Here is a 13,098-nt window from a genome sequence, read left to right on the forward strand (position 1 = left end):
CGACGAACCTCGGTGTATACCTTCACCATAAACATCATGACCGTCGTCTCCCCATTGACCCCGCGGCGGTCCGTTAGCTCCACTGTTGGCTGGTCCACGGGGCACTCCCGCTCCTCCAACTCCAGACTGAGGCGGCGGAGTCTGTGCATGCACCGGGCCAGGCCGCTTCTGCGGCGGCCGCGTAACTAGATGAGGCGGTGGCGCAGCGCCTATAGCCGGTCTAGGTGGAGGCGGCCTCGGACCTTGCGCCCCGCCCCGCCCCGCTGTAGCAGGCGCAGCCAGGGCCCCGTCCTGAGTTGCTGCTGGCGCAGGCGGCCTGGGAGCAGGCGGGCCGCCACGACCCACAGCCGGCACCGAAGGCCGGACACTGTGGTGGACACCACCGCGGCCCAACGTGCCCTGCGGCGCCCCGGCCCCCACCGAAGAACCCGTGGCGCCCCGCCCAGAAGCTGTAGGCGGCGGCGCAGCAGTCCCGCCGCGCCCGTTCGCAACCACGGCCAGAGGTGGGTTCTTCCCCGTAGGACCCCCCGCCCAGCGACCTGCCATTGCAGTGAGCGGAGCAATCCGCCGTGCACGTCCAGAGCCGCAAACACGAAACCCTGGCCTCCCACACTTGCGAACCCTAGGCAGAAGTAGCGAGACAGACGTAGATTGATCCTCTTGATCGCTGCATGTGTCTGCGCACGCAAGGACCGTGGGTACCGGAATAGCCTGGGCCTCATACCCAGCTATCTCCAGCCCAACAGGCTGCGGCATTTTTTCTTGCAGAATCGGCCCATCTCGGCCCAATAAAGAGTTCAAACGCACCTCCCGAGCCGCCCTGATCCCGATCCCCGGGATCGCCGGCGTGGTCGCCGCTGCCAACACCGGCGATGAAATTTTGCTTGCCCTCAAAGAGGCAGGAATCAAGCGTTTCCTGACTTGAAGAAGAAATTAGGGTTCTTTTGATAATCATTCTTGCAGCTTGGGTCATATCTAGATGTTTGGGAATAACGGAATTTTCAGAACTAAGGTACCTAGTCTAATGAGATAGAAGCAAATTTACTTTGATGAGTTTTCAGTGTTCGGTTATAACATTAAAAAATTTAACATGACAAGGACTGAACGAAATTTCCATCCTCACGACAACTAAATTTTCTATAAAAATCATTTGATTTGCCATGCTAAATATCTAAGGTACGATTTTGTGGTGAAATCCCTAAAATTGTATCAAGTTTGTAGCTAGTTAATTGAACCATCCGACTGAGTACTTGCTGTCGACCAATTCACCAAGAAACTCATCACACACCTTCGTGACCCAAAGTCTTGCTCAATTTTGGATCATGTGCATCATGCACCAACAGCTCATGACGTGCATGACCACGCATAGATCCCCAAGGCGCCTATATAAACATTAGTTCCGGTGCATGCATTTCCACACAGCAGCCCAAGTTAAACAAGCACAACATGGCTTCTTCCATGCCTTGCCTTGTCCTACTCTTGGGCATGGCATGCCTTCTGCAGGCATCACTACCGGCGGCCAACCCGGCGCCGTGGGAGCTGCCGGAGTCGGAGATGAGGGCCAAGTGGTCCAGGTGGATGACCAAGTACTCGAAGCGCTACTCTGGCCCCGAGGAGAAGGAGAAGCGGTTCCAGATCTTCAAGCAGAACACCAACTCCATCGGCGCTTTCGCCAGCCAGACATCGGTCAATGCCGTTGTCGGTGGGTTCGGGCCCCAGACCATCACCACGGTCACCGTCGGCATGAACAGGTTCGGCGACCTCAACCCCAGCGAGGTCGCCGAGCAGTTCACAGGGTCCAACAATACCGGCTTCATCCCAGAAGCTCCCACCTACCTCCCCTACGAGGACTCCCGGAAGTCATGCTGCGTCGACTGGCGCTCCCACGGCGCCGTCACCGGCGTCAAATTTCAGGGCACTTGCTGTAAGTCACGACGTTATATGTTTGCATATACGTGTTGATCAGTCCATTCTTTTAGCTGAGTATAATGGACATGTGGTACGTCCGTACATGGTGCCAGTGTCATGCTGGGCGTTCGCGGCGGTGGCGGCCATCGAGGGCATGAACAAGATCAGGACCGGTGAGCTGGTGTCGCTCTCGGAGCAGCAGCTTGTGGACTGTGACACCGGAAGTAGCGGCTGCAGCGGCGGCCGCTCCGACACCGCGTTGGGCCTCTTGGCGTCCCATGGTGGCATCACATCGGAGGAGAGGTACCCGTACAGCGGCTATTCCGGCAGCTGCGACGTGGACAAGCTGCTCTTTGACCACCAGGTTTCACTTTCAGAGAGATTTCGATGAAATTTACTGAATTTCATTTATTTCACCGGTCACTGAAATATTTACCTTTCGGCCAAAATATTTCAGCAATCTCATTAGTACACATAAATTCAAATATTAAATTGAATTCGAGTGAACATTTCGGCCTTTTGGCCGAAACACAAACCGTGTGGTGCTGAAATTTTTCTGAAACTGAAAGTGAAAACCTTCCAGGCATCCGTCACGGGGTTCAAGTCCGTGCCGCCCAACGACGAGCGGCAGCTGGCGCTGGCCGTGGCGCAGCAACCTGTGACGGTGTACATAGACGCCAGCACGTGGGATTTCCAGTTATACTCCAGCGGCATCTACAAAGGCCCCTGCTCTGCCGAGGCCGGGAGGGTGAACCACGCCGTCACCATCGTCGGCTACTGCGAGAAGTTCGGTGAGAAGTTTTGGATAGCCAAGAACTCATGGAGCAACGACTGGGGTGACCAGGGATACATCTACCTCGCCAAGGACGTCTACTGGCCCACGGGCACCTGTGGCCTCGCCACCTCGCCCTTCTACCCAACAGCTTGACCCACGCCCCACCGCCATGCCTACGCACGTAGGCTTTTGTGCGCAATATTTGCTTATGTTAACTGCATCATTCGATGCACAGACGGTTAAGAAATAAGAATGGTCGATGGATGTGTGTGTGTAGTATTGTATCCTTATGGTACCGTTGTGATAATGCAAAATTTAATGTACTCAATAATATGATTGCTCGTTGAGTGTACTCGGTAAAGTATAACCTTTCTTCGACAAATCTGTCACATTTCACCATGACATGATCCCATGTTTGAAATAGTCAAACATGGAGCCAGCGTCAGCTCAAATGGGAAGCAAAAGTTGACTGAAAACTCAATATATATGTTATATGAACGGCCTGAATGTCAACTTCTTGATGAACTGAAACCTTCAACGTATGTATATTCAAACTGAATGAAATAATGCTACTAGATAGAGAAAAAAGGTAAGTGCATTTTCAACTGAATGACGATGGAATGGATCGATCGGTTCCCTCCACCTGGTCTATTTCTAGTACTCCTCTCCCGCGTGCAAGTCATCCTTGCTGGAAGCGCACTCCTCCGCCCCTACCGAAGATCCTTTTTTAGATGAAAGGCATAAAGCCCGACTTCAAATTAATGAAGCCATCAACCGGCTAGGATACATGGTGCTGATTATTACAAGGCAAAGCTTGGAGAAAAACTGAAAGATTACAAGAGAGATCACACTTCGGCAGACCAAAGTGCAAACTTGCCATTACAAAGCAAACAAGACCAAGCCGCCGGAGGTACATCGCAGACCAGAACAACGAATACAGAGACATCCACGGGGCACCGAACAAGCAGAGTAGAGGAGGATCGTGCCTGCAGGGAGGAAAACATTGGATGTGCCACAACCCGGACGTGCACATGCTAGAGAGGAGAACCCATCTCCTCTACATCCAAGCCGTGCCACAACACGGGAATGCCGTAAACCGGCCAGCGGAGCACGAGCGCGGCAGGGCAGCAACCACTGAACGATAGCAGGGCACAGCACCTCATCTCCACCACCACCGGAAACCCGAGCAAGCACTGCACCGCAGCCGCCACCAACCAAGAACTGCAGGCACCCAACCCAACCCCTACCCCTAGCCGACGCCTCCAAGGAGGAACACGACGATGGAGCGCCGTCGACAGCCGGCCAAAGCCTAGATTTTCACCTGGGGAAAAACAGGGGAGGGGGAGGTGGAGGGGGGGAAACTCAATGCGCCCTCAGGAGGGGATTCGGAGCCGATGCACCGCCGACGTCGAGGTCGATGCGGAGTCGACCAGGGGATTCCCCCGTTCCAAGCTCCCTCCACCGCACCTCAGGGGCCAGATCTTGCAGCACGGGCGCGCTGAATCCGGACAGGAGAGGGGATGCAGAGCAGACGAAAGGGGCCGGAGATCCGATCTGGCGGAGCCACCGGAGCAGCCCGCAGCAACGAGGTACCTCCGCCGTCCAACCGCCGCCCGCACGGCCGGAGGGACGGCCAGCACCCACAGCGCCCTCCACCGGAGAGAGCGGCGCCACCCACCAGATCCAGGGCCGCCGCCCTGGGAACCAGCGCTCCCTGCGCGGATGCAGGCCAGCAGGGCCTCGCCACCACCATCACTGGGGCCGCACGGCGGCCGGCGGCGCCCTCAGGTGGCGGCGGGGAAAGGGGAGGCGAACGAGAGAGGGGCTCGGGAGGCTAGGGTTTGGTCGCCCCCGAGTCGCCCACTCGGGGCGACGCGAGAGCCGGGGGGAAGGATAGATCTTCACCGTACCGAAGATTCTGTTGCGACTCCTCCTCCTAATCCTCCTCCAGTGAGTTTCTCATCCTCCATGACCGATGGTGACCGAGGTGCGCATGCTGTGGATGTACTCTGGGTGCTGACCTTAAGTTGGAGACATATTGCTCCATGCATGGATTCTTCACGGTGGAGCTCAAGTCCACGCCACCGAGCTCTAATTGACGTCGGGGAAGCAGAAAATGAGGGAGAGAATATATAGTGACTAACACAGATCATATAGGCCGGCAAGAGTCTTCATGGATAATAAGCTTTATATGCGATGGTTATAACTCTAATCCGAGCACAGTAATCAAGACGGCTTGATGATCCATCAAATATAGGTTGTCCATCTATAATGATGAGGAAATTCAGCCGCCGAGAATAGGTGGAGCATTGATCATAGACGGCTCACTCGACTAGGCCGTCTGAGATGGCTGAATGTCTGCAAATATTTGGGCGGGTCACAAGATAGACGTACCAAATCTGTCTGATTTGTTGTGGCTAGTTTCCATATGTGTAGTGACATTATCGAAATATCCCCTCATAGTTTTGAATATCAATTTGAAAAATGTAATGGCCATGTTGTTGTAAATTTAGCAAAATACTATCATGAGGACTTCTTCAAATATAACCAGTTATCCAGCTCCATCTAAGTGACAACCATGTTGGAATTGATCTCAGATTGTTGTTAACCGAGAGAAAATGGGGGAGATAAAGTCTCCTCCCCCAACGATTGTGCTCCGGTCGGAGGCACCCGATCGATTTTTGGTTTGGTCCACCTAGCGTCACATATACAAAGGAGGTCAAGCTGTACTTGCAAGACAAAAGATCATTTTTCTTTAGTTCTAAATAAAAGGATTACGCTAAAAAGCTATACCTTGTACCCAAATTCCATATGCTAAACTAGTTGGCATGAAGGAAGTTGTCTTTTGTCTTGCGTCGAGATGGCAATGGGGCCCCGAAACCCGCGTCCCCGCGGGTTTACCCTATTAGGGGACGGGGATGAGCGACTTTCTATCCCCGCGGGGCTGCTCGTGGGTACATTATTAAACCCGACATGTTTCGCGGGTTTAAACCCGTTTGAGTACTACCCGAACCCGAAACCCGACAAAACCCATCAAAATACATTATTCAGCACGCACCGATCCATATTGACTCAAGTGGCCCAAAGCCACAGTGCCCGAGGAGCCGAGCCCCACAGCATCAAGGCCCTGGAGTACAAACCAACCCCTCACTCGGTCGCTGCAGTGTTGCTCGCTCTTTAGGACTCTCTCTCCCGCACAACACGACACCTAAACCTAAACCTAGGTCACCCAGCCGTCGCCTGCTGCTGTAATATGCTCCTGTTTTTCTTCCAAATGTTGTTGTTTTCATTGACTGCTCGTGGGGACGGGTTTCCCGTGGGTTTTGAAAACCCGATGGGTTTAGGGTACGAGCAAAAATTTAACCCCGCGCACATTGATGGGAACGGGGACGGGTTTGCGATTTTCTCGTGGGGATGGGTTTGAGCAAGCAAAGCCCGGTGGGTTTCGTCCCCGTTGCCATCTTGAGTCTTGCGAGACATCATTGAGCAATCATTTGGTTATCTTTGAGATGAAATGTTGTATGGTTCATGGCAGCCAAGCTACTTGACCAAGAAGCAAGAATGATAATTATGCATATATATGTATTTGCATAGGCAATTCGTGATAAACACTTGGGATGGTTTGAGGGAGCAAAGTATGCCCTAAGATGTGTCGCGCAAGTGTGGATATGGACTATGGAGAAGCACTAAACTCTGACTAGTAGAATATCCGTGCGTTGCTACGGGCACATGTCGAATGCTTGTGCATTGCCATAGAATAATAACAATAAATATTATAAGCATGGTGGCATCTATTCTCCATCATACAACGACAAATAGAAACTCTATTCCACTTCTTTCCTTCTCGGCAATCTTCGTGTCTTTAACCAGCCGTATCACTCGCCACCAAATATATGCCATCCATGATTAAATAGTACAAGGTACACAAAGCTTACAATGACTTAGACTTGTAATGCACATCTTAATTTTAGCAATAATAACATCATCGATGCAACCTTCAATAATAAGTTGATTGTAAATAGAAAAAGTTTGGTTTATCTTAAATCAATACTTCTTTTACAATGCCATGAACCTGGTGTCAGTAGAAAACTCTAAAACACCCAATGCAATGGGAAGAAAAAATCGAATATATCATTTTTTTAGAGAAAAAGATCTCATGAAGATCAAGTATTCACCTCTCTTCAATTCATACGTGATTGCCTCCGAACAACAAACTTACACAGGGATATTGATCAAAATATGATTGTATTTCACGTGCATGAGTGTAGTGCGTTGGTTGTGAGTGCTTGAGTCAAATAATATACTCCCTCCTTTCCATATTATTTGTCTTCAATTTGTCTACATACGGATGTATCTAACCTAGACTACAAACTTCAGAAGGGGCTCGCATGGATGACCCAACCACTAATAAGATTACATCACAAAAAACGATATAACTGTGGAGAGGAAGCACGGAGCCACAAAGCAACAATGAATAGTCGAGCACAACACCGAGGACATGACAGTTTCGATTTTGCATACGGGCTTTATAGGAGAAGGTTGCAAGCCACGCAACGACGTAGTTCAACGCAACATTCGGGGAGCACCGCTTGCTGAAAACTGTCCTCATAGCCATTGTTGCCGCAGTGGCCTCGCCGCCCACAGCTCTGACTTCTTTGTGACAGTCAGAAACCAGCAAAGGCACACACATGGGTGCACCGGACCTTCGATGCTAGAAGGACAAGACGCAACCCCGCTCTGCTTGCTAACATTCTCGTTCAGGTGAATGTACTGATTGTATATACATGAGATATTCACATGTACGCCAGAAATCCACTATCATAAATAAAACACTTAGTCTACAAATAGACATTAGATAAAAAAGAAGCAAAGTGTATCGCGGGCTTATTAATGTTTTGGCGAACGAAGAACAGAACAATTTACATATGTACAACAACTTTCGCATCACAAACCTAAGGCACCTGAGGAGATATGGATGACAACAGCAGCATGTGACAGTAATCCACTAATCACTGCTATCATCCAGTACAGAAATAAATCTTGAATCTGCACAAACAATTGATGTCATGAAGTGCAAAAACTAAAGCTTGAAGCTTTGCAAAATATCAACTGATTTAGAGAACTAATTCGGTAGATTTAAAACAATTATATGGGACAATATTCAGGAGACATAGTTATCCATTCAATTAAACAATCACGCAAACAGGGAAGAAAATACTCATATCCAAAGATCGGCTTCTCTCAACATTGAGATTTAAATGAATGAGAACCCTTAAATCTATGTCTGTATTTGCTTGTATTTTCAGAGATGTGCCCGCAAACTTGTTTAGTCATCAATTCAACAGATATGCATTTCCATTGTAAAATTATTCCTTGCAGGGTACCCCTGTGCAACTAATCAATTCAACAGATATGCATTTCCATTGTAAAATTATTCCTTGCAGGGTACACCTGTGCAACTAACAAGTATTTCTAAACACCCGCAAAAAACAAGTATTTCTATAAAACAAATATTACCATCTTATTACTAACAGCCACATCAATGGCCGAGTTACAGAGCACAAGGGAGGAAGAGTGGTAGGAGAAGGAAACCGAGAGATTTATCGAGCCGGCGAGGAAGAAGATAGAAAGGATCGCCAACCACCAGTTGGTAAGCTGGCCATGAAATTTATATGCATAGCAGGAAAATGACCATAACATATTGGGAGAAAAAAGTACATAGACATTTCCAACATTTACTAGAAGAAAAATATACTTTATAACATACTCTAAAACAATGTCTAGAATTATGTATAATATCATTGATTGTGTTTTTTCTTACCCTCCTAAGGTAAATAACAGATTCGTCGCGGTGCTCGATTATAACAAATACATGCTAGGTGATGTATTATGCAAACAAAATGTAGTACATTGCATCATCTGTACAAACAAATACATGCTAGGTAACAGATTTTTGTTTTGTTTTGCATGATGAGTGGATTACTGCCACATCCGGTTTGAAGCATACAGTTTCAGGTTTGTATATACGTGAACCTCAGCTGAATATGTCCCTATATACGTGAACCTGGTGTAGAATTTTGAATGTCCCTATATATGTGGCCCTGGCGTAGGATTATCAAACGCCTGTAAACATACATATGCAGGATTTTGATTGCCTCGAATCTCTCTACTCCTTAGGTCGTCCCTTCTAAATGACAAGGAAAGCTAGTTACAGATATGAGAATAAGATAGGGTCCAAGTAAATTTAATGTTCCCATTTCGGACTCTCAAAATGCACAGGTCCAATAAGATAAAACTATTGATCTAACCTAACAAAGCGTGAGGGGAAGAAAAGATAAATTTCAGAGTACCTAAGTTTTTTTTCACTATGAGTAGAGGAGCGAGGCATTGGACCTGTGCAACGCAAAGGGCATATGCAATCTTACTAAGTTGATGAAGGAGTCTTATAGGTATTCCTTTTGGAGCTTCACACAGAACTCGAAGTCTTTGTCATCCAGAAGTACTATAAATATCATTTGTCAAAGGAGTAACATGGATGATCAATGAAATGAGAAATGAAATCAGCATGAAATATTACCATATATAGATCAATGTTCCCATCCTTACTCACACTAAAATGAACGAATCCCTGACTGCGGCTGTGATGAGGGTGGATGTTGGCTTTTACTGGCCAATTTCAAAGTCATAGGCAGAAGAATTTCGATGAACCACTAAACAATCAATGTAAATTTGGACCTAAAATAAAGAAACAAAGTATTTAACCCACTTTCTTTCATTTCCCAATGGGCTATCATCAGATAAGGACAATAAAGACAGCAATGTAAATATGGTATAGGCAACAATGACTATGGAAAATAAATAGCATGGACACGTTTTACTCTATACATAAATATCCACACTTTAGTGAAAAAGGTAGACACGCTAAGCTGATCCATGTGCGACCAAACTAAGAAAAGAGAAAAAAATCCAAATGGATTTCAGCAAACATATCTGATTAAAACTAACCGTTTCCACTGTTTATTTTAACAAACAAAATAGCTCTCTACATCCCTCTATATTGTCTTGTTATATATCTACCAAATGGAGCAAAATGTTATCCTAAATAACTTACAGACATCAATTTGTGCTTCAAAAACTAATGTGAATTTAGTTACTAAAAATTTATAACCTACTCATAAAAATGAGATCAAGGCTCGGCGTCAAGTGGTTGCTGTACCTGCAGAATGTTGTGATTTTTTGAGTCCGACTGCTACTCTCGTACAGTATCAAATATACAGAATAACCTGGCCAATTGCAGTGAATTGTTGAGATGCTATAGAGAATATCCAAGCCAATAGTGATTAAACAACAACATAAGAAAAGAGCATGAGCGAACCAAGAACATCAACTGGATGGCTTAAATTATCAAATAGATCAATCAAAACTACTGATCGAGCAGCTATGCTGAGAAGATGTTGAGCGTGGAGCACCCTGATGCTTCTGCCACCGAGCATGCACTCCGGTCCTGCACGTATATCCACCATGTAGTAACACATACAAAGGACTGTTAATTTCTACTGTCGCCAGCAGATTGATTGCAAGGAAGGCGGGGTTGACCTTGTAAAAGACTGAAGATCTTTCGGCCTTGTTGAAGCCAGCATGAAGGGCAAGGAGAGAAGGGCATACCTCGGTGGTCATCGCCGCATCCTCAGCTACAATCTACCTGCAATTCGTCGAGAGGGTGTCGGAGATGTTGCTGCAAACTGGAGCATAAGAAGAAAAAAAAAGCAATGCCATCCTTAGGATCAAACTGGAGCTCCTCTACATCCTCTAGACCTGGAGCGCAAACACAATTTTAATCATTTGAGCAACTCATATCAGCAGGCATATAATGATGGATTAGTGCTCACTCACCTTTGCCAGTGCAGTTTCTGATTAAACTATTTGGATGGAACATTCCAGACTCTCATCTGCTGAGAGAAAAAAACTCATATGTCAGCATTGACATTGTGCTACGTCCGAGGGCATCCAATATATGGATCAATAGCCAAAATAAAGAAAACAAGCATGAATCGAGGGGATGAGATGAGTCAAAGTGGTATTTGCAATCAACAAGACATAGTGTAGACTAATCAAGTCTCTTCTCTATGCACCTCTATTGGGTCTGCAAAAAATGAAGAGCAATCTTGTGCCTTTATATAAGTTCATATTACATAGGAAAAACTATCACATGAGAACAATCCCATAAATACAAGACATCCGTGTTGCATATGAGGATTTGACATGTAGGCATTTCCTTTTTGTTCCTAGTAGACATGACAGAAAAAAAATCAGCTTCCAAAACTTCTTTCAAGCAAACTTTGGACTTTAAACCAAATACCAAATCTTATTTAGTTATAAAGAATATGTATTAGATGCAATGCTTTATAGTATTAGCTTAAATCATTGGAAGCATCAGCAAGTCCTTTTGCTACAGCTTTCATATCCTTCATCATGCACCTTGTAGATTGAACTTTTTCAGCCAAGAGGCTTCAAATGTCTACAAAACTATTTAAGCACAGGTAGTGCACTATAAGGCGAAACTATTAGCATAGATAGTGTGCTATAAGGCAAATCTATTAGCACAGTGTATTAAGTGGATATATCTGGCCATCCAGAATCATCTATGTGATCAATCGTTCGGAAAAACTACCAAAAGTATGCAAAAGAAAGCACGTTATATTCAGTAAACACCAGAAACTGTATTCTTAAGTAAACGAATTTTAAGAAATCCATAAGCCCAAAAGCGGATCAGATCGGAAATGCTTTCAGCTGTAGGATATCCCCTAATGCCCAAGAGAGGTGACAACAAAAATCTAAGCTATGCCAAAAGTACAGGGAAGGAAGCTTTTAGACAAAGTTGTATTCCCTCCGTCCCAAAATAAGTGTCTCAACTCTAATATAACTTTATATTAAAGTTAGTACAAAGTTGAGACACTTATTTTGGGACGGAGGGAGTAGTAAGCAAGCATCGGAAAGTTTCTAAGATGTGTGCAGCCTGCGGAATATACACTGTGGGCATATAAAAGGTAGTACTTTGACATGTATTGGAGTAGACATGCAATTTAAAAGCTAATAATTTGTCATGAGCTCCTCTACATAACTTGTAACATGGCTCATATTAGCTTGAAAACCCAAAAGATACTGGCAACAGTATGTGTAAAAGAACTATGCTTGTCCAAGACCAACAGCAATAGAAGTGCTACTCCACTGGACAAACAAGCGACAGTCCAACTTAAAAATATCATAGTAATACTGACACTTGATTTGTCGCCTTGAATTGAAGAATTACTATGGACAATAAATAAAAGGGTTGAATGACCATCAGCATTGTGCAAAAAGAGAACATTTCAGGCAGATGGGGAAGAGTGCCCAAACCTCTACCAAGCAGTTACTTCTGTAGCTACAATTCTTTCTCTTGTTTCAGGAAGAAGGGTGTAGCGATCCCTCACGAATCCTTCAAATCCAGACTGAGATAGATAGTGATGAGAATTCAATATTTATTACTTGCACCTGAAGCCTATTTCCGTAATACTAAAGTAAAACAGTTCCGCTTCAGCTAAAACTAATTAAATTATTTTGCTTATGTGACACTACATCTAACAAAATTCCTGCCTGCTGACATGTTGCATTCGATCCCAAAAAGAATGAATACATGACATATTGACATAGCTGTAGCATGCCCATTCCTATCTCAACGGTCTTCTACAAGGACCATCTCATATCCCATCAACCATGGAAAAACTTCTGGTAAGGCTACAGATGCCTTCGTACTTAATAATCTCCTATAAATCCCTATCATATTAGAGCTCAAGCAGAGTTGGAGAAATATGCAGAGTCCAGAATTTAGCAGGAACTACAAGGTCTGTTTCTTTGGGAATGGTGGCAAAAGGACCAAGACAAGTTAGTGAAAGAAACACCTGAGTTGTCTTTAGCAGGGAGTATCCTTGTATCCCAGAATTTATAAGCAGGCTTCCAGACTTCTTCACGGTGACCTCTGCGGTGTGCTTTTCAGAACCAAGTTTGAATCCTGAAAAGAAGTCCATTGTATAAGTAATTAGATAACTCTGAAATGATTCATCAGGGAGGGACTTTTTCCTTTACCATGACATTTTGCAATATACCAATGTGAATATTTACCACAGTAAATGTAAGAAAGTTATTTGTCAAAACAAAAACAAAATTAGCAAATAATTCAGAAGAAACAGTCTGCTCAATTATCATAATCCTCCTTTTTGACTATTAGTGGATCTACCAGGAATATAAGTTTTAAGGAGAAAATAGAAGACATACAGGAATATAAGTTATTTGTCAGCAATAAAATCAACCCATTAGAATAGTGGAGCAGAGTAGACCAGGGAGGGAACCGGTGGCTTACCAGATTGCCGGAGTGGAAG

At 45.4% G+C, this 13,098-nt stretch overlaps 2 protein-coding genes across 14 annotated transcripts in view; one reads left to right on the forward strand and one right to left on the reverse strand.

Annotated features, from left to right (window-relative positions):
- The first annotated feature begins 1,431 nt into the window (after nucleotides 1–1,431).
- On the forward strand, nucleotides 1,432–3,065 carry LOC119296844 (ervatamin-B-like). Its single transcript, XM_037574891.1, has 3 exons — nucleotides 1,432–1,924; nucleotides 2,022–2,272; nucleotides 2,492–3,065. Exons 1-3 carry the CDS (start codon nucleotides 1,447–1,449, stop codon nucleotides 2,834–2,836), a joined length of 1,074 nt encoding a protein of 357 aa, XP_037430788.1. The 5' UTR covers nucleotides 1,432–1,446; the 3' UTR covers nucleotides 2,837–3,065.
- A 3,901-nt stretch (nucleotides 3,066–6,966) lies between these two features.
- LOC119298853 overlaps nucleotides 6,967–13,098 on the reverse strand; it is an 8,805-nt gene continuing 2,673 nt past the window's right edge. The window contains exons 4-9 of one of the 13 annotated variants that reach the window (XR_005146006.1): nucleotides 12,622–12,731; nucleotides 10,577–12,171; nucleotides 10,349–10,498; nucleotides 10,059–10,187; nucleotides 9,900–9,966; nucleotides 6,967–9,418 (exon numbers count right to left, since the gene is read on the reverse strand). Coding sequence is in view for 1 of the 13 variants with exons in the window: in XM_037576158.1 (XP_037432055.1) it covers nucleotides 12,713–12,731 (19 nt within the window). In the remaining 12 variants the exon portion in view is untranslated. The other 12 variants (XR_005146003.1, XR_005146005.1, XR_005145999.1 and 9 more) reach the window with 12 other exon arrangements.

Source organism: Triticum dicoccoides, chromosome 5A (assembly GCF_002162155.2).
Source record: "Triticum dicoccoides isolate Atlit2015 ecotype Zavitan chromosome 5A, WEW_v2.0, whole genome shotgun sequence".
NCBI classification, from domain to species: Eukaryota; Viridiplantae; Streptophyta; class Magnoliopsida; order Poales; family Poaceae; genus Triticum; species Triticum dicoccoides.

Bases quoted from the DNA above. Each gene is read 5' to 3' on its own strand.
- LOC119296844 (XM_037574891.1), top strand. From the start codon at position 1,447: ATGGCTTCTTCCATGCCTTGCCTTGTCCTACTCTTGGGCATGGCATGC. The intron at 1,925-2,021 runs GTAAGTCACGAC...ACATGGTGCCAG, and splicing joins CAAATTTCAGGGCACTTGCT to TGTCATGCTGGGCGTTCGCG. The intron at 2,273-2,491 runs GTTTCACTTTCA...AAAACCTTCCAG, and splicing joins AGCTGCTCTTTGACCACCAG to GCATCCGTCACGGGGTTCAA.